Source organism: Dendropsophus ebraccatus, chromosome 9 (assembly GCF_027789765.1).
Source record: "Dendropsophus ebraccatus isolate aDenEbr1 chromosome 9, aDenEbr1.pat, whole genome shotgun sequence".
Lineage (NCBI taxonomy): Eukaryota > Metazoa > Chordata > Amphibia > Anura > Hylidae > Dendropsophus > Dendropsophus ebraccatus.
Window position 1 is genome coordinate 114,319,516 of NC_091462.1, and position 27,132 is coordinate 114,346,647.

General features: G+C 46.3%; 2 protein-coding genes across 3 annotated transcripts in view; one reads left to right on the plus strand and one right to left on the minus strand.

Annotated features, from left to right (window-relative positions):
• Nucleotides 1-27,132, plus strand: part of STX1B (syntaxin 1B) — a 106,714-nt gene that overhangs the window by 72,830 nt on the left and 6,752 nt on the right. The gene's annotated exons all lie outside the window — the stretch shown is intronic.
• Nucleotides 798-25,975, minus strand: HSD3B7 (hydroxy-delta-5-steroid dehydrogenase, 3 beta- and steroid delta-isomerase 7). 2 transcript variants are annotated; one of them, XM_069984604.1, is made up of 8 exons: nucleotides 25,906-25,924; nucleotides 25,643-25,751; nucleotides 22,401-22,554; nucleotides 9,247-9,402; nucleotides 7,048-7,156; nucleotides 6,747-6,846; nucleotides 6,493-6,655; nucleotides 798-4,654 (listed from the first exon to the last, which is right to left on the minus strand). In XM_069984604.1, exons 3-8 carry the CDS (start codon nucleotides 22,552-22,554, stop codon nucleotides 4,233-4,235), a joined length of 1,104 nt encoding a protein of 367 aa, XP_069840705.1. In that variant the 5' UTR covers nucleotides 25,643-25,751; nucleotides 25,906-25,924; the 3' UTR covers nucleotides 798-4,232. The 2 variants fall into 2 exon arrangements, with proteins under 2 accessions (XP_069840705.1, XP_069840704.1); XM_069984603.1 differs by lacking the exon at nucleotides 25,643-25,751 and having other exon boundaries at nucleotides 25,906-25,975.

A 27,132-nucleotide genomic window follows, 5' to 3' on the forward strand; every position in this document is an offset into this window, starting at 1 on the left:
TAGGTGTCTGGATGATTGAATTATATATTATAGGTTAGGGTAAATGCACACTGATTTTTCATGCAGAAACTTTCCCAGCAGATTACAGGACCAGCAAATAGAGGTGGTTATCCAAATCTGATTTACACAAAGTGGTGATTTTGCAGATTTAGCTGCGGTGTGGATCTTACAACCGATAGCACATCAATTTATGTTGCCCACTTTTTGTGGATTTTCTCATTGATATCAATGAAGTAGGCGAGATCTGCTGCATTTCCGCAAATGAAGTGAGCATTTACCCGTATGTGTATAATATTTCTGCTGATAGGACGTTAATCCAGGGATTTATTCTGATTGCTAGCTCAGGGGTCGGGAAGGAAAGTTTCCCCATCATGGAGTAGTTGTAGTCCACCTTTTAGGGTTCATTCCTTCCCCAGGGCATCCTGAGTTTATACGTTGGATTTGGTAGACCTGTGTTTTGTGTCCATCCAAGCGGCTCTCTGCCTCCTCGCTTATTGTGTAAATATTTATCCCAGTGTACACCATATGCACCACATTGAAGGATGGGCGTGAGACCCTGTTAGTGTTGTCATAGTCCCCCTGTGAGCTGGGTATTATGAAGATTCTTAGGCAGGAAATGCCTCAATGTAGATGTTGTTTGGGAGAAATGGCAGTTTACACAATGACCACAAGATGGCGCCATCACCCACTGTAAGATAACATGGTTGCCTGCGCGGCTCAGTATGGCGGAGTGTTTCTGCTGTAAAGGAGCTCATTCACTTTCCCTCTTACAACCGCACAGACGACACCACACACTGTTCATTTCTATAATTTATTACAAAACCGCAATTAAAAGGAATAAATTAACATAAATTATTGCATTTGTATTGCTTTGAGTATGAAGCTGGGTTCACACTGCATTTGTGTTGTCCTTTTAACGTATAAATTTAAAAGGAGAAGACGGATGGTAAAAACGGCTGCTGTTGTTTACCATAATGCAGGATCTGATTCCACTGACTTACATTATTGCTGACCACATACAGAAAGGGGTAGAGTGAAACGGATGGGAAAACGCAGTGTGAACCTGGCCTTAATCTTAAAGGTGCAGGTGCAAACATGAGCCTCCTCCTCCTCTAATGGTCCCTTATCCATACACCGCCTGCAGGGCTGAACCCGTCCTACAGTGTCCTAAAGAATACTATTAGCCAACTATTCAGGGCTCCCCCCAGCTCAGCCCCTCTCATCTTCACATTGCTCCTTGTCTACGATACTTGGTCCTTCTTATATATTATGCTTGGTCTTTCTTGTCTATAACACTTGGTCTTTCTTGTCTATAACACTTGGTCTTTCTTGTCTATAACACTTGGTCCTTCTTGTGTATAATACTTGGTCCTTCTTATATATTATGCTTGGTCCTTCTTGTCTATAACACTTGGTTCCTTACCTATAATACTTGGTTATTGTATATAACACTTGATCCTTCTTATATATAGTGCTTGGTCCTTCTTATATACTATGCTTGGTCCTTCTTGTCTATAACACTTGGTCCTTCTTGTCTATAATACTTGGTCCCTTGCCTATAATACTTGGTCATTGTATATAACACTTGATCCTTCTTATATATTATGCTTGGTCCTTCTTGTCTATAACACTTGGTCCTTCTTGTCTATAATACTTGGTCTCTTGCCTATAATACTTGGTCATTGTATATAACACTTGATCCTTCTTATATATTATGCTTGGTCCTTCTTGTCTATAACACTTGGTCCTTCTTGTCTATAGTACTTGGTCCCTTGCCTATAACACTTGATCCTTCTTATATATAGTGCTTGGTCCTTCTTGTATATAACACTTGATCCTTCTTATATACTATGCTTGGTCCTTCTTGTCTATAACACTTGGTCCTTCTTGTCTATAATACTTGGTCTCTTGCCTATAATACTTGGTCATTGTATATAACACTTGATCCTTCTTATATATTATGCTTGGTCCTTCTTGTCTATAACACTTGGTCCTTCTTGTCTATAATACTTGGTCCCTTGCCTATAATACTTGGTCATTGTATATAACACTTGATCCTTCTTATATATTATGCTTGGTCCTTCTTGTCTATAACACTTGGTCCTTCTTGTCTATAGTACTTGGTCCCTTGCCTATAACACTTGATCCTTCTTATATATAGTGCTTGGTCCTTCTTGTGTATAATACTTGACTCCTCATGTGTATAATACTCGGTCCCTCTTGTCTCTGACTGGCTGAGCAGAAAATCGCTCGCTGGGCCGTGATGTTGTGGCTGGAAGAGTCAGGGATGAGCTGTCCCCGGTTTTTAGCCAGAGATGACATCTGTTGGCCGTCAACAGTACCCGGGAGCGGCACATCAGAGACACTGGGACAGGTAAGTTTACTTTATTATTTTCTCACCCCCTTCTTCTCTTCCTGCCTGACATTCTTCAGTTTCTTCTTTAAAGAAGAAGTCTGGCAAAAAAATTTATTAAAGTATTGTATTGCCCCCCAAAAGTTCTACAAATCACCAATATACACTTATTACGGGAAATGCTTATCAAGTGCTTTTTTCCCTGCACTTACTACTCTTACTACACGTCACTTCCTGGATAACATGGTGATGTCACTTCCTGGAAACAATGGTGATTTCACTTCCTGGAAACAATGGTGATGTCACTTCCTGGATAACATGGTGATGTCACTTCCTGGATAACGTGGTGATGTCACTTCCTGGATAACACGGTGATGTCACTTCCTGGATAACACGGTGATGTCACTTCCTGGATAACATGGTGATGTCACTTCCTGGATAACATGGTGATGTCACTTTCTGGATAACATGGTGATGTCACTTCGTGAATAACTGTGACATGCTGTGCGGGGAATAGCTGTGCGGGGATGATGAGAGCTGTGCGGGGAGAGGATGATGGCAAAGGAATGTTCCTCCAGTGCCCTGTGTCCCTCAGTGTCCCCCTGCCATCATCCTCTTCAGCAGCCACAGCCCGCACAGCTCTGGGAGTCAGGACATCACCATGTTATCCAGGAAGTGACATCACCATGTTATCCAGGAAGTGACAGCACCAGGTTATCCAGGAAGTGACATCACCATGTTATCCAGGAAGTGACATCACCATGTTATCCAGGTGTGAAGCCTTGATGCAGTAGTAAGTGCAGGGAAAAAAGCACTTTATGTGAAATTCCCGTAATAAGTGTATATTGTTTATATACCAAAAATTTTTCGCCAGACTTTTCCTTAAACGCTCTCTAATACATTACACAGACACCTACTGGTACTAACACCACAGTATAATGGTCATAGCGGCAGATCATCAGGAAAACCCCTTGATCAGCTATTAGGTGGATGCATCACAAAGACAACCCCTATAATACTTATGTAGTATAGAGCCAGGCCACGTATAGTATATCTATAGGCATCCTGGCCGGGTCACCAAGTTTTGTCTGCATTATAAATCCTCCGTGTCCCTATAATATGCGTCATTATAGCAGCAATATAAGTAACTACATTCAGCTGACTTCTATCTCCTCCCAGGATAATGATATTTTACACAATATAAAATAGATACTTGTTATACTGTAGCGTATAAAGGGATGTAAGCACATTTATAGGACTATGGGGGGGGATAGGTAGACATGGATATTTATAAAAGGAGCTCCCGCAGTACTGATTCCAGCCTGTAGGTGGTGCTGTGAGACAGGAAATCATAGAGCCCAATACTCCACCTATAGGGCATGAGTGGTACTGCAGCTTGCTCTATTTTTAGACCTTATCCCTACGATGAGTCATATCTTAAAACAATAGATTATATTCCTTAATTAAAGTAAATTACAAGTTCATCTGAAGTTCATGAACTTTTACAGACATATATGGGAAATTTGTGTAATTGTGTGTGCTCTCTAGATGCTGCTCACTGAAGAAGATGATTGTACGTTAGGTATTTCTTAAAGGGGCTTTACCCCCCATAAACATGCGTGTATGGTTGTCTCCATTAGTATTGTGTTACCTGGTTTTGGATGTAATAAGATGCATCTATCCTGTAATACCAAGGTGCTGTAATCCCATCTATAATGGTAGATTTCAGCCTCCGGTGGGGTCTACGCAATGTGCAGACATGTCGGATGACTTTTCTAAGAATACGTTCCCCTTGAAGAAGCCTATTTGAAATGATGGACCAGAAACGTACTGTAAGATCCTGGTGACACCACATTACTGTTGGTGACACCCGTCGGGGTCATCTGCTCTTTTCTTTTTCCTCGAAGCTCTTCACCCATCCCACCGTATTCCGCTTGCTCTCCTCCCAGCTGAACAGTGGCGTGTAACCAAAGTGTCTCTCCGCCTTGTCTGTCTGCACGGTGAACGTGGTGCTGGCCACCGCCAGGGTGTACGGGTTGAGTATCGGGGCGTAGGTGCAGAACGGGTAGAGAAGCCATTGCAGAAGAGAATTCAGGAGTGCCAGCAAATAGAGGAGGAAATAAGGCACCAGCGGGCGAGACCCGATCATCCGAAACCCGCAGGCCGACAGGAACTCCATATTGAAGTCTTCGTAACTTTTATACGGGGAGTGGTCATAGCAGTAATACACCTGTCCACCCAGAAGAGAAGGGCGCTCCTGCAGATGCTGGGCGGCGAGGAGATGCATCCAGGCCACATTACCTGCAATGGAGAGGAGCATCAAATAACTACAGGGACCTATGAAGAAACCAGCAGAACTACGAATTCTGCTCTGGATGTGACCAGATTAAAGATGATGGAAACTTTTAAAAACAATTTCAAGCAAAGTGGAGAATCATATTAGCCGGACAATGAAAGGTCATGATCACCTGGAAGGAACATGGCTGCCAATGTTCTTTCATCCAGTCATCAGATATTAAAGGGGTATTCTACTCAGACATAACTTTTTGATATGTTGCTGCCCATGGTGAGACCAACAATTCCTTCCATAATTGTTATTATCTATTCAGTCTCCTTCCCCCAGTTCTCAGCTGCTGCTTTCTGCTGAAGGCACAAACATCTGTGTGTAAGCTTTTCCCTGTCTCTCCATCCCTTCTGAGACAGCTGATATAAACAAGTCCCTGGCAGGCTTTATCTGCAACATTGTAGCTTCTTTGTATTTCTGGGAGGGTTATTCTGAGGTTAAGTTGCTGATGATTTCACTATGATTAACCCTTCCAGCACTACAAAGAAGCTACAATGTTGCAGATAAAGCCTGCCAGGGAATTGTTTACACCAGCTGTTTCCAGAAGGGAGGGGGAGACGGAGAGAAAAGCTCACACACAGATTTTTGTGTCTTCAGCAGAAAGCAGCAGCTGAGAAATGGGGGAAGGAGACTGAATAGATAATAACAAGTATGGAAGGAATTGTTAGTCTCACCATGGACAGCAACATATCCAAAGGTACGTTTGGGTGGAATACCCCTTTAAGGCCGTATTACACAGCATGATAATGAGGGGAACAAGTGCTGACCTATCAGTGGTCCCTTCCCCCTCGCTGCCTGTGTTATTACACTCACAGGCAGCAGGAAGGGATCTAAGGATTGTCCGGGCTGCCCACTGAAGTCAGCGGCAGTCTGCTTCCACCACTCCTATTACACACGGCGACAACCAGTAAACCGCAATGCCATGATCTGTATTTTTTGACATGTCATAAGACCACGATCAGCTGGAATCAGACATGTTGGCTGATTACGGTCTTTTACACCAAACAATTATCAGCCGGAACGGCCAACAATTGACCGATTACAGGCCGATAACTGCTTGGTGCAATAGAGCCTTAAAGTGGTAGTGCGGCACTAAACAGTTATTCACAAAAGAACACACATTACAAAGTTATACAACTTTGTAATGTGTGTTATGTATGTGAATGGCCCCCTTCCCCGTGTTTCCCACCCACACCAGACCCGGAAGTGTTGGTGCATTATACTTACCGCATTCGTGTCAACCCCCGTCCGCCATCTTGGGACAATGACGTCATCTTCGGGAGGCACAGTTATGCTCAGCCAATCGCGGCTGAGCAGCTGATGACGTGGCAGAGGGGGGCCGGCATGAGCGACAAAGACAACGTCATTGTCCCAAGATGGCGGACGGGGATCGATACGAATGCACCACAGAAAGTATAATGCACCACACTTCCGGGTCTAGTGTGGGTGGGGGGAAACACAGGGAAGGGGGCCATTCACTAACATAACATAAATTACAAAGTTGTATAACTTTGTAATGTGTGTTATTTTGTGAATAAATGTTTAGTGCTGCACTACCCCTTATACATTAAGGAAAGATCGTTTCATCCATGAAGAAGACCCAGAATGTTCCCTGAATGCTGATCCGTTATTCGCTTGGTGTCATTGGTCACGTATGAGCGGTGTGAGCAACCGCAATGGCCAGTACAGGCTACAAGGTGCACAGAATCGTCGATCAGATGATCGTTCACTCGGGATCAGGAGGAGGGGAGTAAAGCAAGTACATTGTACGTAACCTGAAGATGGAAGCTCTTACCAACATAAACTCTGCCGTGTTCTGTAGATGGAGGGATGGCTCTGAAGAGACGGCGGCCCGTCCTCAGCCCCTGCTGATAGAACTGCCTCATCAGCTCGTGGCCCTCCCCGTAGATCCCTGTGGGACGCAGCGAACAGGTGTAAAGGATCCTGCCGCCCTTTATCTGCATGCACAACACAAATTATCCACTCCCTGTAATGACATCATAAAGAAGGTGTGGTGTAGCGCCCCCTGCAGGCCGCCCAAGGCATTACCTTCTTCCCGTTAGCCTCCAGCACCATCTTCTCAGCTGTGGACTTGCTTAGCGGGTACGGTTCCTTGTGGTATATGTTATATTCCGTGTCTTCGTTAGCCCTGAAACACACAAAGAAAGGGAAAGTAAACGTCAGCGTGTCAAAGAACGTGCGTAGGGCTGTGATTTACTGGAGATGCACCTAGGAGGCCAAATCCAGATTTATGAAGGGATTATTGTAAGCTTCTTAAAGGGCCAGTGACCCCAGTGATGGCGGCTTATTACAGTGTGTGTTATAAGAAGAGTATGTGAGTATACATCACCTGAAGAATGGATCCCCGTGTATATTGGGCCCCACCACCTCCATGCTGCTGGTGTAGACCAGGTACTGAATCCCTTCCTCCTCGCATACCCTCAGCACGTTCTCCGTTCCTGCACACACGAGCAATAGTCCGTCATCGAGCCGCTAACATTTCACATCCACACCAATGTTCCAGTCTGACACAGTGCTCTCTGCTGCCACCTCTGGCCATGTCAGGAACTGTCCGGAGCAGGAGAGGTTTTCTATAGGGATTTGCTGCTGCTCTGGACAGTTCCTGACATGGACAGAGGGGGCAGCAGAGAGCACTGTGTCAGACTGGAGAGAATACACCACTTCCTGCAGGACATGCAGCAGCTGATAAGTACAGGAAAACTAGATTTTATTTTTTTTTTATAAAATTAAATTACAAATATCTGGCACCAGTTGATTTGAAGGAATTTTTTTTTTTTTTGCTGAACTACCCCTTTAATTAACACCTCAGTTCTGCGCATGAACTGGACCATAAAGACGGTATGGTGTGCTGACATCACTATGGTCTCTGTGATGTCACTATAACAACTGGACAGGGCAGAGAAAAGTGAATCAGATTTAACTAATAACAGAATGTTTAGGTCTGAGTATCTGCTGCAGTTCCAGGACGGTTGGGGTTCTCCCACGGCTGCATGTCTCTTTATAACTACGTGATCTCTTTATCAGCTTGTTTACTGACAACGTTACATAATGTGCAGAGCGAGACGCCGGCGACACCTTAGTTTGCTGTTGCAGATAATTTTACATTCTGAAGAAAAACCGCACTGTGTGGGAGGAGACGGTGACAGCAGTCTAGTCATATAGGAGCAGTATTATAGTAGTTATATCCCCGTATATGGGAGCAGTATTATAGTAGTTGTATTCCTGTATATAGGAGCAGTATTATAGTAGTTATATCCCTGTATATAGGAGCAGTATTATAGTAGTTATATTCCTGTATATAGGAGCAGTATTATAGTAGTTATATCCCTGTATATAGGAGCAGTATTATAGTAGTTATATCCCCGTATATGGGAGCAGTATTATAGTAGTTATATTCCTATATATAGGAGCAGTATTATAGTAGTTATATCCCTGTATGTAGGAGCAGTATTATAGTAGTTATATTCTTGTATATAGGAGCAGTATTATAGTAGTTATATTCCTGTATATAGGAGCAGTATTATAGTAGTTATATCCCTGTATATAGGAGCAGTATTATAGTAGTTATATTCCTGTATATAGAGAGCAGTATTATAGTAGTTATATTCCTGTAAATAGGAGCAGTATTATAGTAGTTATATCCCTGTATATAGGAGCAGTATTATAGTAGTTATATCCCTGTATATAGGAGCAGTATTATAGTAGTATATTCTTGTATATAGGGGCAGTATTATAGTAGTTATATTCCTGTATATAAGAGCAGTATTATAGTAGCTATATTTTTATACACAGAGGCAGTATTATTTTATTACATTCTTGTCTCTTCTTCCTTTCAGCACTCAGGGATCTCTTATTATATACTTCATATACTTCATATACTTCATATACTTCTTGCTCCAGTAATGCCTCTACACAAGGAATTAATAGTTTTCCCTTATACACACGCTCAGGGGAGCCATTATCGCTGTGGATGAGGTAACTGCAGCTACTGGGGGGAGCAGGCCTCCGTACAGACTGGGGTTATAATTCTCTCCACTGACTAATAATAATATCTTCCTATCACTATGACTCTTGAGGAGCGGTCCACATATCAGGATCTGGCAGGCTTGTGGTCTGAGGAACACTTTGGGTTTATGAACTTAATCTTTGTGGGGACGATAGGTCACACGTGGCTGTGCGCTGCTTTACTTGTTGCATGTGGTGACCTCAATATTTCCTGCCTTCTTTGTGCCAGGATTTTGCACGCAGTTTGTTCCGAGGATTTGTTATTTACTTGGAGAGCGAGCGCTGGGTTTACTCCGGTTGTAGCATTATACAGTTATTATACACAGTCTTCTCCTTCTTTGGTCTTGTGTACTATGTGGTGCCCTATATTTGCCCTTTAGGGATTGGCGTTGAGTTCACATTTTTCTCTATGGACTTGAATCCAACAGTAACATGCTCGAGGTTGTACGTGGATGATCCAAACATAACACATCCAACAATATGAGGAAATCCAGCCATGACATTTCTCACCGACATCCCTTACCTGTCACGTTGACCTTTGTGATCTTGCTGGCCGGAACACGACCCCAGACGTCCACCAAGCTGGCTGAGTGTATGACCACATGGCCACCAGTCAGGACGGCCCGGACATCCTCCAGAGACGAGATGTCACCCTGGATCAGAGTGACCTTTACCTGATCTATGGGAGAACAAGCAAGAGTCAGGAATCTTAAAGGGGAACTCCTCCTCAATATATATATATAGACACAGTTGAACGTGTGAGGGATCTGGAAATGTAGACGATAACCAATACTCATCAGGCTTCACCCCACATTACCGCTACAATTTTATTTATTTATTTTTTAACATGGAAGGAACATGCTCCGTATTATCTCCAAATAGCCGTCCATTGACTTATTATCCAGTGCCAGCCACCGAGTTCACCTATTTTTTCTCCCTGCACTGTGGATGTTTACGCATGGTGATAGGAACGGTAAAACCGATCGTGTTTTATCAGTTAAGTCCACCCAGGTTTTATTTGTAATCCAGGCAGAAATTCAGGGGATTCCTAAGGGTTCACTTACTTATCATTGCAAACCTGTATGGTAAAATACTAAAATATTCTGCGTGTCCCCCCACACTTAAGGCTGAAAGCCGTGGAGCAGAATAAGTAGCTCTATGGGCCGGCAGGGTGCTATGATATACAACTTGTTTCTTAGTGATTATCAGGAACGTTCCAGATGTTTATAGGAGTTTCGAGCTGCTTATTCAGAGAATTCTTGGCAAATGCACCAGGGTGTGGACTGTAGATATATTTTACTGTAATATAATTCCCGTCTGGACTCCTCTCTTCTCTATATACCCCACTATACACCCACCCTCTCTCCATATACCGCACTATACACCCAGCATCCCTCCATATACCCCACTATACACCCAGCATCTCTCCATATACCCCACTATACACCCAGCATCCCTCCATATACCCCACTATATACCCACCCTCTCTCCATATATCCCACTATACACACAGCATCTCTCCATATACCCCACTATACACACAGCATCCCTCCATATACCCCACTATACACCCAGCATCTCTCCATATACCCCACTATACACCCAGCATCCCTCCATATACCCCACTATACACCCACCCTCTCTCCATATACCGCACTATACACCCAGCATCTCTCCATATACCCCACTATACACCCAGCATCCCTCCATATACCCCACTATACACCCACCCTCTCTCCATATACCGCACTATACACCCAGCATCTCTCCATATACCCCACTATACACCCAGCATCTCTCCATATACCCCACTATACACCCAGCATCCCTCCATATACCCCACTATACACCCAGCATCTCTCCATATACCCCACTATACACCCACCCTCTCTCCATATACCCCACTATACACCCAGCATCCCTCCATATACCCCACTATATACCCAGCATCTCTCCATATACCCCACTATACACGCAGCATCCCTCCATATACCCCACTATACACCCAGCATCCCTCCATATACCCCACTATACACCCAGCATCTCTCCATATACCCCACTATACACCCAGCATCCCTCCATATACCCCACTATACACCCAGCATCTCTCCATATACCCCACTATACACCCAGCATCCCTCCATATACCCCACTATACACCCAGCATCTCTCCATATACCCCACTATACACCCAGCATCCCTCCATATACCCCACTATACACCCAGCATCCCTCCATATACCCCACTATATACCCAGCATCTCTCCATATACCCCACTATACACCCAGCATCTCTCCATATACCCCACTATACACCCAGCATCCCTCCATATACCCCACTATACACCCAGCATCTCTCCATATACCCCACTATACACCCAGCATCCCTCCATATACCCCACTATATACCCAGCATCTCTCCATATACCCCACTATACACCCAGCAGCTCTCCATATACCCCACTATACACCCAGCATCCCTCCATATACCCCACTATACACCCAGCATCTCTCCATATACCCCACTATACACCCAGCATCCCTCCATATACCCCACTATACACACAGCATCTCTCCATATACCCCACTATGCACACAGCATCTCTCCATATACCCCACTATACACATAGCATCTCTCCATATACCCCACTATACACACAGCATCTCTCCATATACCCCACTATACACCCAGCATCTCTCCATATACCCCACTATACACCCACCCTCTCTCCATATACCCCACTATACACCCAGCATCTCTCCATATACCCCACTATACACCCAGCATCCCTCCATATACCCCACTATACACACAGCATCTCTCCATATACCCCACTATGCACACAGCATCTCTCCATATACCCCACTATACACACAGCATCTCTCCATATACCCCACTATACACACAGCATCTCTCCATATACCCCACTATACACCCAGAATCCCCCCCCCCCCCCCCCCCCCCCCCCCCCGGATTTGAAGGCAGCGGAGGTTTGTACAGGGTAATGCAGCTGTAGATGGGGAATATTCCTGATCTGGGGCCGGGATCTGCTGGGGATTAATGTCACACGGTGTTTGCTGCCATCTTGGCTGTTTTTCTGCATTCAGGACTTCAGTATAACGTCTCCATTCGCTGCCTTCCTGTTATCTGGTCTTTTATGTTGCACAATCACCAGATCGTCTGTACAGGTTTAATTCTCGTGAAAACCGACAAGTGTTGATCTATATTATTATAATTCCCAACACAAGTTGGGACGATTAAAGGGGGAGTTCACCAAAAAAAAAAAAATCTTTCAAATCAACTGGTGTCAGAAAGTAACAGAGATTTGTAATTTACTGCTACTACATGTCCTGTCTTTTACTACTTATCAGCTGCTGTATGTCCTGCAGGAAATGGTGTATTCTCTCCAGTCTGACACAATGCTCTCTGCTGCCACTTCTGTCCATGTCAGGAACTGTCCAGAGCAGGAGAGGGATGGGGATTTGCTACTGCTCCAGACAGTTCCTGACATGTACAGCGGTGGCAGCAGAGAGCACTGTGTCAGACTGGAGAGAATACACCTTTTCCTGCAGGACTTACAGCAGCTGATAAGTCCTGGAAGACTGGAGATTTTTTACTAGAAGTAAATTACAAATCTCTGGCACTTTCTGGGACCAGTTGATTTGAAAGAAAAAAAGGTGTACAACCCCTTTAAGCCTCACATCTTAGACCACAGGGAAAGTCCCTAAAAGGGGGGGGATCATTATTGCTTACTCATAGTAGGCTTAGGAGTCCAGTAGGCGGTCCATCTCTGGGTGACAGTTATCCCTCTATTTCAACTCGTACAGAGGAGTCTGTCAATCACTAAGTAGGACTTCCCACTGGACTCCTAAGCCCATAAAGGTATATATCAGTGTGCAGAGCTCCCGCTGCTGTATACCATGGTGCCCACAGATTGGTCCCCTTTAATGCTTTTCTTGCCAGCCTGCAGCAGCAATGCCTCCTCTCCACCAATACCGGAAGCCGAGCCCTGTATATGAGCCATGTATTGCAGGGAGGGGTGGGGGACAGAGGAGGAGTTGCTGCATGGTCACATGCATGCCTCCTCCCTCCCCCCCATCCTGTTTTTATTAATTAACATACAGCTGAGTCCTGTACATTAGTGATGTAGGGCAATAAAGGGTGGGGAAGGGAGGAGGCATGCATGCTGCGGCTCAGCAACCCCTCCTTGACACTTGGACGCTCAGCAAGACATAGCACTGACACATTCTCACTTATGTGTCCAGGACAGGAAGGATGGGGAAGAGAAGCATCTGTTGTTGGAGGCCGGTGTCCTATTAGGTGTAACCGGGCCAATATAGGGCCTCAGTCTGAACAAGGGCAAAGGATATCGCTCTCCGTGCACTCGGGTCTCTTGAGCCATTGAGCACCACGGACAGAGGTCACATGACAAGGTCTCACGAATCTGTAGGAAATATATGTGATAATCAAATTATCAGCGCAGCCAGTGGGATCTGAGCGTGACCTCAAAATGGAAGGAAATGGCAGCTCATCCATCATAGGTTCCTGTCTGATGGGAGACGTCACCTCATGAGGGGCTGATATAGCTGGTAGTGTTATATGGAGGCTGATATGGCTGGTAGTGTTATATGGAGGCTGATATGGCTGGTAGTGTTATATGGGCGCTGATATGGCTGGTAGTGTTATATGGGGACTGATATGGCTGGTAGTGTTATATGGGCACTGATATGGCTGGTAGTGTTATATGGGCACTGATATGGCTGGTAGTGTTATATGGGGGCTGATATGGCTGGTACTATTATATGGAGGCTGATATAGCTGGTAGTTTTATATGGGGCTGATATGGCTGGTAGCGTTATGGGCACTGATATGGCTGGTAGTGTTATATGAGGGCTGATATGGCTGGTAGTGTTATATGAGGGCTGATATGGCTGGTAGTGTTATATGAGGGCTGATATGGCTGGTAGTGTTATATGGGGCTGATATGGCTGGTAGTGTTATATGGGCACTGATATGGCTGGTAGTGTTATATGAGGGCTAATATGGCTGGTAGTGTTATATGGGGGCTGATATGGCTGGTAGTGTTATATGGGGCTGATATGGCTGGTAGTGTTATATGGGGCTGATATGGCTGGTAGTGTTATATGGGCACTAATATGGCTCGTAGTGTTATATGGGCACTGATATGGCTGGTAGTGTTATATGGGCACTGATATGGCTGGTAGAGTTATATGGGGGCTGATATGGCTGGTAGCGTTATATATGGCTGGTAGTGTTATATGGGGGCTCATATGGCTGGTAGTGTTATATGGAGGCTGATATGGCTGGTAGTGTTATATGGGGTCTCATATGGCTGGTAGTGTTATATGGAGGCTGATATGGCTGGTAGTGTTATATGGAGGCTGATATGGCTGGTAGCGTTATATGGGGGGTGATATGGCTGGTAGTGTTATATGGGGGGTGATATGGCTGGTAGCGTTATATGGGGGGTGATATGGCTTGTAGTGTTATATGGAGCTGATATAGCTGGTAGTGTTATATGGGCGCTGATATGGCTGGTAGTGTTATATGGAGGCTGATATGGCTGGTAGTGTTATATGGGCACTGATATGGCTGGTAGTGTTATATGGGGACTGATATGGCTGGTAGTGTTGTATGGGCACTGATATGGCTGGTCGTGTTATATGGGGCATAATATGGCTGGTACTATTAAATGGAGGCTGATATAGCTGGTAGTGTTATATGGGGTCTGATATAGCTGGTAGTGTTATATGGGCACTGATATGGCTGGTAGTATTATATGGGGGCTGATATGGCTAGTAGTGGTATATGGAGGCTGATATGGCTGGTACTATTACATGGAGGCTGATATGGCTGGTAGTGTTATATGGGCACGGATATGGCTAGTAGTGTTATATGGAGGCTGATATGGCTGGTAGTGTTATATGGGGGCTCATATGGCTTGTAGCGTTATATGGGGGCTGATATAGCTGGTAGTGTTATGGGGGCTCATATGGCTGGTGGTATTATATGGTGGCTGATATGGCTGGTAGTGCTATATGGGGGCTGATATGGCTTGTAGTGTTATATGGGGGCTCATATGGCTGGTAGTGTTATATGGAGGCTGATATGGCTGGTAGTGTTATATGGAGGCTGATATGGCTGGTAGTGTTATATGGGGGCTGATATGGCTGGTGGTGTTATATGGGGGCTCATATGGCTGGTAGTATTATATGGGGGCTGATATGGCTGGTGGTGTTATATGGGGGCTCATATGGCTGGTAGTGTTATATGGAGGCTGATATGGCTGGTAGTGTTATTTCGAGGCTGATATGGCTGGTAGTGCTATATGGGGGCTGATATGGCTGGTATTGTTATATGGAGGCTGATATGGCTGGTAGTGTTATATGGAGGCTGATATGGCTGGTAGTGTTATATGGGGGCTGATATGGCTGGAAGTGTTATATGGGGACTGATTTGGCTGGTATTGTTATATGGGGGCTGATATGGCTGGTGGTGTTATATGGAGGCTGATATGGCTGGTAATGTTATATGGAGGCTGATATGGCTGGTAGTGCTATATGGGGGCTGATATGGCCTGTAGTGTTATATGGGGGCTGATATGGCTGGTATTGTTATATGGGGGCTGATATGGCTGGTAGTGTTATATGGAGGCTGATATGGCTGGTGGTGTTATATGGAGGCTGATATGGCTGGTAGTGTTATATGGAGGCTGATATGGCTGGTAGTGTTATATGGAGGCTGATATGGCTGGTGGTGTTATATGGAGGCTGATATGGCTGGTAGTGTTATATGGAGGCTGATATGGCTGGTGGTGTTATATGGAGGCTGATATGGCTGGTAGTGTTATATGGAGGCTGATATGGCTGGTAGTGTTATATGGAGGCTGATATGGCTGGTAGTGTTATATGGGGGCTGATATGGCTGGTGGTGTTATATGGGGGCTCATATGGCTGATAGTATTATATGGGGGCTGATATGGCTGGTGGTGTTATATGGGGGCTCATATGGCTGGTAGTATTATATGGAGGCTGATATGGCTGGTGGTGTTATATGGAGGCTGATACGGCTGGTATTGTTAAATGGAGGCTGATATGGCTGGTAGTGTTATTTCGAGGCTGATATGGCTGGTAGTGCTATATGGGGGCTGATATGGCTGGTATATTTATATGGGGGCTGATTTGGCTGGTAGTGTTATATGGAGGCTGATATGGCTGGTAGTGTTATATGGAGGCTGATATGGCTGGTAGTGTTATATGGGGGCTGATATGGCTGGAAGTGTTATATGGGGACTGATTTGGCTGGTAGTGTTATATGGAGGCTGATATGGCTGGTAGTGTTATATGGAGGCTGATATAGCTGGTAGTGTTATATGGGCACTGATATGGCTGGTAGTGTTATATGGGGGCCTATATGGCTGGTAGTGTTATATGGGGCTGATATGGCTGGTACTATTATATGGGGGCTGGTAGTGTTATATGGAGGATGATATGGCTGGTAGTGGTATATGGGCACTGATATGGCTGGTAATGTAATATGGAGGCTGATATGGCTGGTACTATTATATGGTGGCTGATACGGCTGGTAGTGTTATATGGGCACTGATATGGCTGGTAATGTTATATGGAGGCTGATATGGCTGGTAGTGTTATATAGAGGCTGATATGGCTGGTGGTGTTATATGGAGGCTGATATGGCTGGTAGTGTTATATGGAGGCTGATATGGCTGGTAGTGTTATATGGAGGCTGATATGGCTGGTGGTGTTATATGGAGGCTGGTAGTGTTATATAGAGGCTGATATGGCTGGTGGTGTTATATGGGGGCTGATATGGCTGGTGGTGTTATATGGAGGCTGATATGGCTGGTAGTGTTATATGGAGGCTGATATGGCTGGTAGTGTTATATAGAGGCTGATATGGCTGGTGGTGTTATATGGAGGCTGGTAGTGTTATATGGAGGCTGATATGGCTGGTGGTGTTATATGGAGGCTGATATGGCTGGTGGTGGTATATGGAGGCTGATATGGCTGGTAGTGTTATATGGAGGCTGATATGGCTGGTAGTGTTATATGGAGGCTGATATGGCTGGTAGTGTTATATGGGGGCTGATATGGCTGGTAGTGTTATATAGAGGCTGATATGGCTGGTGGTGTTATATGGAGGCTGGTAGTGTTATATGGAGGCTGATATGGCTGGTGGTGTTATATGGAGGCTGGTAGTGTTATATGGAGGCTGATATGGCTGGTGGTGTTATATGGAGGCTGGTAGTGTTATATGGAGGCTGATATGGCTGGTGGTGTTATATGGAGGCTGATATGGCTGGTGGTGGTATATGGAGGCTGATATGGCTGGTAGTGTTATATGGGGGCTGATATGGCTGGTGGTGTTATATGGAGGCTGATATGGCTGGTAGTGTTATATAGAGGCTGATATGGCTGGTGGTGTTATATGGAGGCTGGTAGTGTTATATGGAGGCTGATATGGCTGGTGGTGTTATATGGAGGCTGATATGGCTGGTGGTGGTATATGGAGGCTGATATGGCTGGTAGTGTTATATGGGGGCTGATATGGCTGGTGGTGTTATATGGAGGCTGATATGGCTGGTAGTGTTATATGGGGGCTGATATGGCTGGTGGTGGTATATGGAGGCTGATATGGCTGGTAGTGTTATATGGGGGCTGATATGGCTGGTGGTGTTATATGGAGGCTGATATGGCTGGTAGTGTTATATAGAGGCTGATATGGCTGGTGGTGTTATATGGAGGCTGGTGGTGTTATATGGAGGCTGATATGGCTGGTGGTGGTGGTATATGGAGGCTGATATGGCTGGTAGTGTTATATGGAGGCTGATATGGCTGGTAGTGTTATATAGAGGCTGATATGGCTGGTGGTGTTATATGGAGGCTGGTAGTGTTATATGGAGGCTGATATGGCTGGTGGTGTTATATGGAGGCTGGTAGTGTTATATGGAGGCTGATATGGCTGGTGGTGTTATATGGAGGCTGGTAGTGTTATATGGAGGCTGATATGGCTGGTGGTGTTATATGGAGGCTGATATGGCTGGTGGTGGTATATGGAGGCTTATATGGCTGGTAGTGTTATATGGGGGCTGATATGGCTGGTGGTGTTATATGGAGGCTGATATGGCTGGTAGTGTTATATGGGGGCTGATATGGCTGGTGGTGGTATATGGAGGCTGATATGGCTGGTAGTGTTATATGGGGGCTGATATGGCTGGTGGTGTTATATGGAGGCTGATATGGCTGGTAGTGTTATATAGAGGCTGATATGGCTGGTGGTGTTATATGGAGGCTGGTGGTGTTATATGGAGGCTGATATGGCTGGTGGTGGTGGTATATGGAGGCTGATATGGCTGGTAGTGTTATATGGAGGCTGATATGGCTGGTAGTGTTATATAGAGGCTGATATGGCTGGTGGTGTTATATGGAGGCTGGTAGTGTTATATGGAGGCTGATATGGCTGGTGGTGTTATATGGAGGCTGGTAGTGTTATATGGAGGCTGATATGGCTGGTGGTGTTATATGGAGGCTGGTAGTGTTATATGGAGGCTGATATGGCTGGTGGTGTTATATGGAGGCTGATATGGCTGGTGGTGGTATATGGAGGCTTATATGGCTGGTAGTGTTATATGGGGGCTGATATGGCTGGTGGTGTTATATGGAGGCTGATATGGCTGGTGGTGTTATATATGGCTGGTGGTGTTATATGGAGGCTGATATGGCTGGTAGTGTTATATATGGCTGGTAGTGTTATATGGGGGCTGATATGGCTGGTGGTGTTATATGGAGGCTGATATGGCTGGTAGTGTTATATATGGCTGGTGGTGTTATATGGAGGCTGATATGGCTGGTAGTGTTATATATGGCTGGTAGTGTTATATAGACGCTCATAGTGGGGTCCATGCTCTCTGTATAAGGATCACACTCGTCTTTCCTGCTTCTCTACAATAGCGTTTTTTTATGGGGGTTTTTCTGATTAATAAAAGAGGAAGGAAGCGAAGACAAAGGTGACAGGAGGAGGAAGCGACCAGAACGTCCTCATATACATCACACGATGAACGTCCGCCCCTTAATTGTCACCATCCAGCTGATACATCACTATGTCGCCATATAGTGCTGAGCGTGAACTCACACAGAGATACCATACAGCCCCATAGACGTCTGTAGATGGCTCTGTACTATTATGGCCTATAATACGTCCTCTCCTGAAACCCTCTGTGCTGCTGTCCTGCAGCTCTGGCTCTGGACGCCTGCTCTTTATATATGATAATGTTCCGGTTCTCACCCCTGAAGAAAGTGAAAACCTTTTTTGTTCTATTTGTCACCAGCAGAGTTTCACCACAACCACATTTCCCTTCATCCACCTCCCCATACGCTGACTGCAGAATATCGCCTCCTGCAGAGCGTTGCATCAGCCACATGTTCAGAGTCTATATTTACCCCATAGTGTGACCCTGGTGGGCAGATTATAGACGAGCGGTCATCTGAAAGATATAATTAGAAGGCGCCGAACTATCGCCCTGCGGTTTCCTGTTTTGCTGCAAACTTGACTCTATATGGCGGTAATCCAGAGTTATGATGTAGCAGAGCCGACTCCGCGGGCCGCTCTGATCATTATATAGCGTCACGAGCTACTAGGGGTAACTAGAGTCACTATTAATATTTTACTTTATTTATATTGTGGTGCTCTAGTCACCTGCAGAGCTGCATTCCCAATTCTGCTGTAACATCCAGTCACCTGCAGAGCTGCATTCCCAATTCTGCTGTAACATCCAGTCACCTCCAGAGCTGCATTCTCAGTTCTGCTGTAACATCAAGTCACCTCCAGAGCTGCATTCCCAGTTCTACTGTAACATCCAGTCACCTGCAGAGCTGCATTCCCAGTTCTACTGTAACATCCAGTCACCTCCAGAGCTGCATTCCCAGTTCTACTGTAACATCCAGTCACCTGCAGAGCTGCATTCCCAGTTCTACTGTAACATCCAGTCACCTCCAGAGCTGCATTCCCTGTTCTGCTGTAACATCCAGCCACCTGCAGAGCTGCATTCCCAGTTCTGTAACATCCAGCCACCTGCAGAGCTGCATTTCCAGTTCTGCTCTTCATCCAGCCACCTCCAGAGCTGCATTCCCAGTTCTGCCCTTCATCCAGCCACCTCCAGAGCTGCATTCACTGTACTGCTCTTCATCCAGCCACCTCCAGAGCTGCATTCCCAGTTCTGCCCTTCATCCAGCCACCTCCAGAGCTGCAGTCACTATCCCACTGGTTACCTGTTACCGTTGTGAGAGCTCAGCGGACTGTGAGACATTTTGTACTCAGCTTAGAGATGATGGTCTGTGTGCAGAATTGTGAATACTGCTCTGGATGTAACATTTGAATGTTGCAGGATTACATGAGAAATCATATTAGGAATAATAAATAAAAAAACATAAACTGTGAATCTTGTATAATGGAAATAATTTCCTGGAAATTCTGCAAATCTAAAAACTCATACAGGACCCGCCCTACACAGCACCCCCTATAGGTGGCTCCAGGTTCTGATGATCCATACAGGAAAAGCAGGAGGGTGGAGGGAGGAGGAGGGGGTCAGGGACAGACTAGGGCAATCCCTTTATCATCCATTCCACCATCTCTGCTCCTTGTCGTCTGTTAGTGAGTTTCTGTTCCTGTTCTTGTTCCCTCCCGGTGTTGTTACCTACTCTGTATGTTCTTCTTGTCTGTCTGCTCGTCATACTGTAAGTCCTGGGGGTAACTGAGTGTTGGGAGCCAGGGAAGGTGTCTTATAGGTGAAACTGATATCTGCCATCTTGTGCCCAGTCAGCGTCATTACAGTCCACCGATTTATGATCACATCCTATGGGGGTTCAAAGGAGCCCAGATAATTGTAGGACACCAGGGGGCACATGACCGCCCTTCCATAGGGGATCCTTACACATCCATAGGGGATCCTTACACATCCATAGGGGATCCTTACACATCCATAGGGGATCCTTACACATCCATAGGGGATCCTTACACATCCATAGGGGATCCTTACACATTCATAGGGGATCCTTACACATAGGGGATTCTTACACATCCATAGGGGATCCTTACACATTCATAGGGGATCCTTACACATCCATAGGGGATCCTTACACATCCATAGGGGATCCTTACACATCCATAGGGCATCCTTACACAACCATAGGGGATCCTTACACATCCATAGGGGATCCTTACACATTCATAGGGGATCCTTACACATCCATAGGGGATCCTTACACATCCATAGGGGATCCTTACACATAGGGGATCCTTACACATCCATAGGGGATCCTTACACATCCATAGGGGATCCTTACACATCCATAGGGGATCCTTACACATAGGGGATCCTTACACATCCATAGGGGATCCTTACACATAGGGGATCCTTACACATCCATAGGGGATCCTTACACATTCATAGGGGATCCTTACACATAGGGGATCCTTACACATCCATAGGGGATCCTTACACATCCATAGGGGATCCTTACACATCCATAGGGGATCCTTACACATCCATAGGGGATCCTTACACATCCATAGGGGATCCTTACACATTCATAGGGGATCCTTACACATTCATAGGGGATCCTTACACATAGGGGATCCTTACACATCCATAGGGGATCCTTACACATCCATAGGGGATCCTTACACATCCATAGGGCATCCTTACACATCCATAGGGGATCCTTACACATTCATAGGGGATCCTTACACATTCATAGGGGATCCTTACACATAGGGGATCCTTACACATCCATAGGGGATCCTTACACATTCATAGGGGATCCTTACACATAGGGGATCCTTACACATCCATAGGGCATCCTTACACATCCATAGGGGATCCTTACACATCCATAGGGGATCCTTACACATTCATAGGGGATCCTTACACATAGGGGATCCTTACACATCCATAGGGGATCCTTACACATTCATAGGGGATCCTTACACATTCATAGGGGATCCTTACACATAGGGGATCCTTACACATCTGTAGTCTGATCCTTACACATAGGGGATCCTTACACATCCATAGGGCATCCTTACACATCCATAGGGGATCCTTACACATAGGGGATCCTTACACATCCATAGGGGATCCTTACACATTCATAGGGGATCCTTACACATAGGGGATCCTTACACATCCATAGGGCATCCTTACACATCCATAGGGCATCCTTACACATCCATAGGGGATCCTTACACATTCATAGGGGATCTTTACACATTCATAGGGGATCCTTACACATAGGGGATCCTTACACATCCATAGGGGATCCTTACACATTCATAGGGGATCCTTACACATCCATAGGGCATCCTTACACATCCATAGGGGATCCTTACACATCCATAGGGGATCCTTACACATTCATAGGGGATCCTTACACATAGGGGATCCTTACACATAGGGGATCCTTACACATTCATAGGGGATCCTTACACATAGGGGATCCTTACACATCTGTAGTCTGATCCTTACACATAGGGGATCCTTACACATCTGTAGTCTGATCCTTACACATAGGGGATCCTTACACATCTGTAGTCTGATCCTTACACATAGGGGATCCTTACACCCCGGCCCCCACTCACCGTTACTGAGTGTCCTGAGTGTCTCGTCCAGGTGGAGGTCAAATACTCGGATCTCGGCCACGTTCCTGGAGCGCTCCACCAACATCCGCACCAGGTGGGACCCCAAGAACCCGCAGCCCCCAGTCACCACATACACCTGCCCCTCAGATGGCATCTATGGGAGAGAGAGAGAGAAAGGGTGTACACAAAGCACAGGGGACCACGTCCTCCATCATGTGCTGCAGAGCCACGTATCTAAGCTAATCATGTCCGATAAACTGCTGTATCTAAACCCATCATTTGTGATACTGTCTGCAGAGCCATGTATCTAATCCCATCATGTGTGATACTGTCTTCTGAGCCATGTATCTTAGCCTGTGATGTAAGATACAGTTTGCTGAGCTATGTATGTAAGCCTATGATGTGAGATACAGTCTGCTGAGCCATGTATCTAATCCTATGATGTAAGACACAGTTTGCTGAGCTATGTATCTAATCCCATCATGTGTCATGCTGTCTGCTGAGCCATGTATCTAATCCCATCATGTGTCATGCTGTCTGCTGAGCCATGTATCTAAGCCTGTGATGTAAGACACAGTTTGTTGAGCCATGTATCTAAGCCTACGATGTAAGAGGCTGTCTGCTGAGTCATGTATCTAAGCCTACAATGTAAGAGGCTGTCTGCTGAGCCATGTATCTAAGCCTACGATGTAAGAGGCTATCTGCTGAGCCATGTATCTAAGCCTACGATGTAAGAGGCTGTCTGCTGAGTCATGTATCTAAGCCTACGATGTAAGAGGCTATCTGCTGAGTCATGTATCTAAGCCTACGATGTAAGAGGCTATCTGCTGAGTCATGTATCTAAGCCTACGATGTAAGAGGCTGTCTGCTGAGTCATGTATCTAAGCCTATGATGGTGGGGATGAGGTTGGGTGGAGTGTGGGGTCCCCTATGTACCCTCTCCTCTAGCGGTGGATATGACGTCTCAGTACAATGTTCCTGTGACTGCCGCTCCACATCTAATCTCCTCTATCTACAGGGAAACCATCAGTAAGTAGGTGAGAAGCTGCTGACTGATCCCGGGATGGTTATACTTGTGACCTAGAAGCCCATTCACAGCCTGTAACCCTGCACATAGCCAGGCCGCCTCATCTGATACTATTGTATCCAGTGTAGACAATGCTCTGTGAGCTGAACAGCCGAGACTCCAGACTTATACATTGTACAATACTGAAAACAGCAGCAGCAGCAGCTGTACAAGTCTCTAGTAGTTTGCCATAATGTATCAGCCTGCAATACAGGTTATTTAGCTCACAGAGTATTGTACATTGTATGGCGTCCAGGCTGTAGAGCTCACAGAGCATTGTCTACACTGGATACAGAGCAGGACTAGCTATGTACAATGTATCAGTCTGTAGCTCACAGAGCATTGTTCACACTGGATACAGCTGGGAGCAGGACTAGCTATGTACAATGTATCAGTCTGTAGCTCACAGAGCATTGTTCACACTGGATACAGCTGGGAGCAGGACTAGCTATGTACAATGTATCAGTCTGTAGCTCACAGAGCATTGTCTACACTGGATACAGCTGGGAGCAGGACTAGCTATGTACAATGTATCAGTCTGGAGCTCACAGAGCATTGTCTACACTGGATACAGCTGGGAGCAGGACTAGCTATGTACAATGTATCAGTCTGTAGCTCACAGAGCATTGTCTACACTGGATACAGCTGAGAGCAGGACTAGCTATGTACAATGTATCAGTCTGTAGCTCACTGAGCATTGTCTACACTGGATACAGCTGGGAGCAGGACTAGCTATGTACAATGTATCAGTCTGGAGCTCACAGAGCATTGTTTACACTGGATACAGCTGGGAGCTGGACTAGCTTTGTACAATGGATCAGTCCGGAGCTCACAGAGCATTGTTTACACTGGATACAGCTGAGAGCAGGACTAGCTATGTACAATGTATCAGTCTGGAGCTCACAGAGCATTGTCTACACTGGATACAGCTGGGAGCAGGACTAGCTATGTACAACGTATCAGTCCAGGCTGTAGAGCTCACAGAGCATTGTCTACACTGGATACAGCTGGGAGCAGGACTAGCTATGTACAATGTATCCTCCTGGAGCTCACAGAGCATTGTCTGGATCAGTTACAGCTATGTACATGGTTACTTATTGAGTCTGTTACAAGATGACATTTTTACAGACTGTGTGAGCGTTGTTTAGTCTGATGTGACCCCCTCTCCCCCCAGGATCTCCTGTATGAGGCTGTACACCGGGGGGCACCCTGCCATGCTGTGTAGTGACACCGGCCCCCCCTCTCTATACATGGGGGTGCAGCTATGAACACCGTCCCCTCATCTTCTGGTTGAGGTAGGATGTGGTTTCTGTGTTTCCTGCCATGATGTGAGATGCTGCGGTGTCTGGGAAGGGGGCGTCACACAGTATTATGGGGGGTCGGGGTCCACCGACTTATCTTATCAGCCTGGAACAGGGACAGAGTACAGGGACAGTGACCCCCCCAACACAGGACAGGTGCTTCACCACCGCTGCACCACATATTGCTCACACTGTCACCTGCAGAGAGAAGTGCCTCACCGGGGAGTAAACTGATGGGGATGCACTGTCACCTGCAGAGAGAAGTGCCTCACCGGGAAGTAAACTGCTGGGTACACACTGTCACCTGCACAGAGAAGTGCCTCACTGGGGAGTAAACTGCTGGGGATACACTGTCACCTGCAGAGAGAAGTGCCTCACCAGGGAGTAAACTGCTGGGGATGCACTGTCACCTGCAGAGAGAAGTGCCTCACTGGGGAGTAAACTGCTGGGCATTCACTGTCACCTGCAAAGAGAAGTGCCTCACCGGGGAGTAAACTGCTGGGTACACACTGTCACCTGCAGAGAGAAGTGCCTCTTCGGGGAGTAAACTGCTGGGCATTCACTGTCACCTGCACAGAGAAGTGCCTCACCGGGGAGTAAACTGCTGGGGATGCACTGTCACCTGCACAGAGAGGTGCCTCACCGGGGAGTAAACTGCTGGGTACACACTGTCACCTGCAGAGAGAAGTGCCACACCGGGGAGTAAACTGCTGGGCACACACTGTCACCTGCAGAGAGAAGTGCCTCACCGGGGTGTAAACTGCTGGGGATACACTGTCACCTGCAGAGAGAAGTGCCTCCCCAGGGAGTAAACTGCAGGGTACATACTGTAACCATGAGAGGTGACAACCTGCCACCAGTAATCTGCCACACACCTGTTATACGACCCACATACGGTCAGTGACAGAAGCTGCCGGTGCAGGAGCCGGTGCTGCAGGTCTGTGCGGAGCGTCAGCTCTGTGGTCCAGGCTGTGCCGCTCTGTTCTGTCAGGTGTTTATAGTATTAGGAAGAAAATGGGTTAAATAGAAGCGTCAGGATTCTGATCTCACACTAGATTTACTGCATTGTATGAGGAAAGTATGTGCCCCCCTATGACCCCCCCCCATAGTGCTGGACCCGCAGGACCAGTGCTCTTACCTTGCTGCGACGGCTGCTCCTCTCCATATACTGCTCGGCTCTGCTTCATCACTGTAATAGAGAAGAAGAGGAGGGAGGAGAGAGGGCGGACGCAGTCTGCGGCTCTCTGACACTGCAGCCAATGGACGGGATCTGGAGGGATATCAGGCATAGAGGAATCATCTGCAGGTGCTATAGGGGTCATGCACAGTAGGGGGTCCTGGGGGGGGGCCGGTTCCTACAGACACAGAGCGAGCGCAGGACTCCCCATCTCCATAGGCAGAGAAATGTAACCGAGTAGAGTATGAGGGGACCTATCGGAGGATCATACTCAGATACCTGGGCCACCATGGCTTCTGGTATATGTAGTGTACTCTAAAAAATAAAGGTGGTGATGCTGAGCAATAATGATTCAGTATGGCAGCCATCAATGTGTTCACCATCTGGAATCATAGTCACATACGGAGGTAGAAAATACTTAATCTGTATCGGCTATCCCTTCCCCAACATGATGCATTTATATCACTGGGGTGGTTGTAAGGGGGCAAGTTTCTGGGTCCCAGTGCACCTGCTACCACTGCGACCCCTGTCCCCGGGGTGGGGGGGAGTGTCTGCAGAGGGTGTTATAGTACCGATGTCACGGGTTACAGTGTGGTGTGTGCTCAACCGGTCACTTGTCAGATGGTGCTGTGTGAAGCCACTACTGTGGTGGTTGGTCAGAGTACAGCTCAGCCGGGTGGTAGGTCGTTGTGACGCCAGTGCCAGTTGGGCACACAGGTATGGTGGCACACCTGCTTTTATTTTAAGGTGGCTGGCTATACAGCGCACGTTTTCTCCTCTCAGTCGTTTAAGTAAGCGTGTCACTTTCCCTTTAGGTAGCACTGCTGGTAGCAGATAACCTGAAGACTTTAGATTTGGGTGAATTGAGCTGGGAAAGCAGTATGTACCTTAGAGAGGTGCCATGAGATGAGATGGACAAGAAAATTGTACTCACTGGGAACTCTGCCGAACTGCTGAAACTGTTACACGAAACCCACAGACCTAAAGAAAGATGGTGGAGCCAGGGGGCCCATAGGCAAGAACACAATTCTCCAACCCTGGACAAAGCCATGAAGACAAGAGACAATGATGGACCTCGCAGCATGGACTGGCAATCCTCAGAGGTAGTCGCACTCTCAGTGAAGAATACTCTGGAAAAAGGGTCCACAGACCTGCCCAATCCACCCTTTAAGTTCTACAGGGAGGTTT

Coding starts and splice junctions, on each gene's coding strand:
- HSD3B7 (XM_069984603.1), bottom strand. CDS start 25,932: ATGGAGAGGAGCAGCCGTCGCAGCAAG. Junction 6,847..7,047: donor CACGGGGATCCATTCTTCAG/GTGATGTATACT, acceptor TGTGTGTTTCAG/GGCTAACGAAGACACGGAAT. Junction 6,656..6,746: donor TGGAGGCTAACGGGAAGAAG/GTAATGCCTTGG, acceptor TTGTGCATGCAG/ATAAAGGGCGGCAGGATCCT.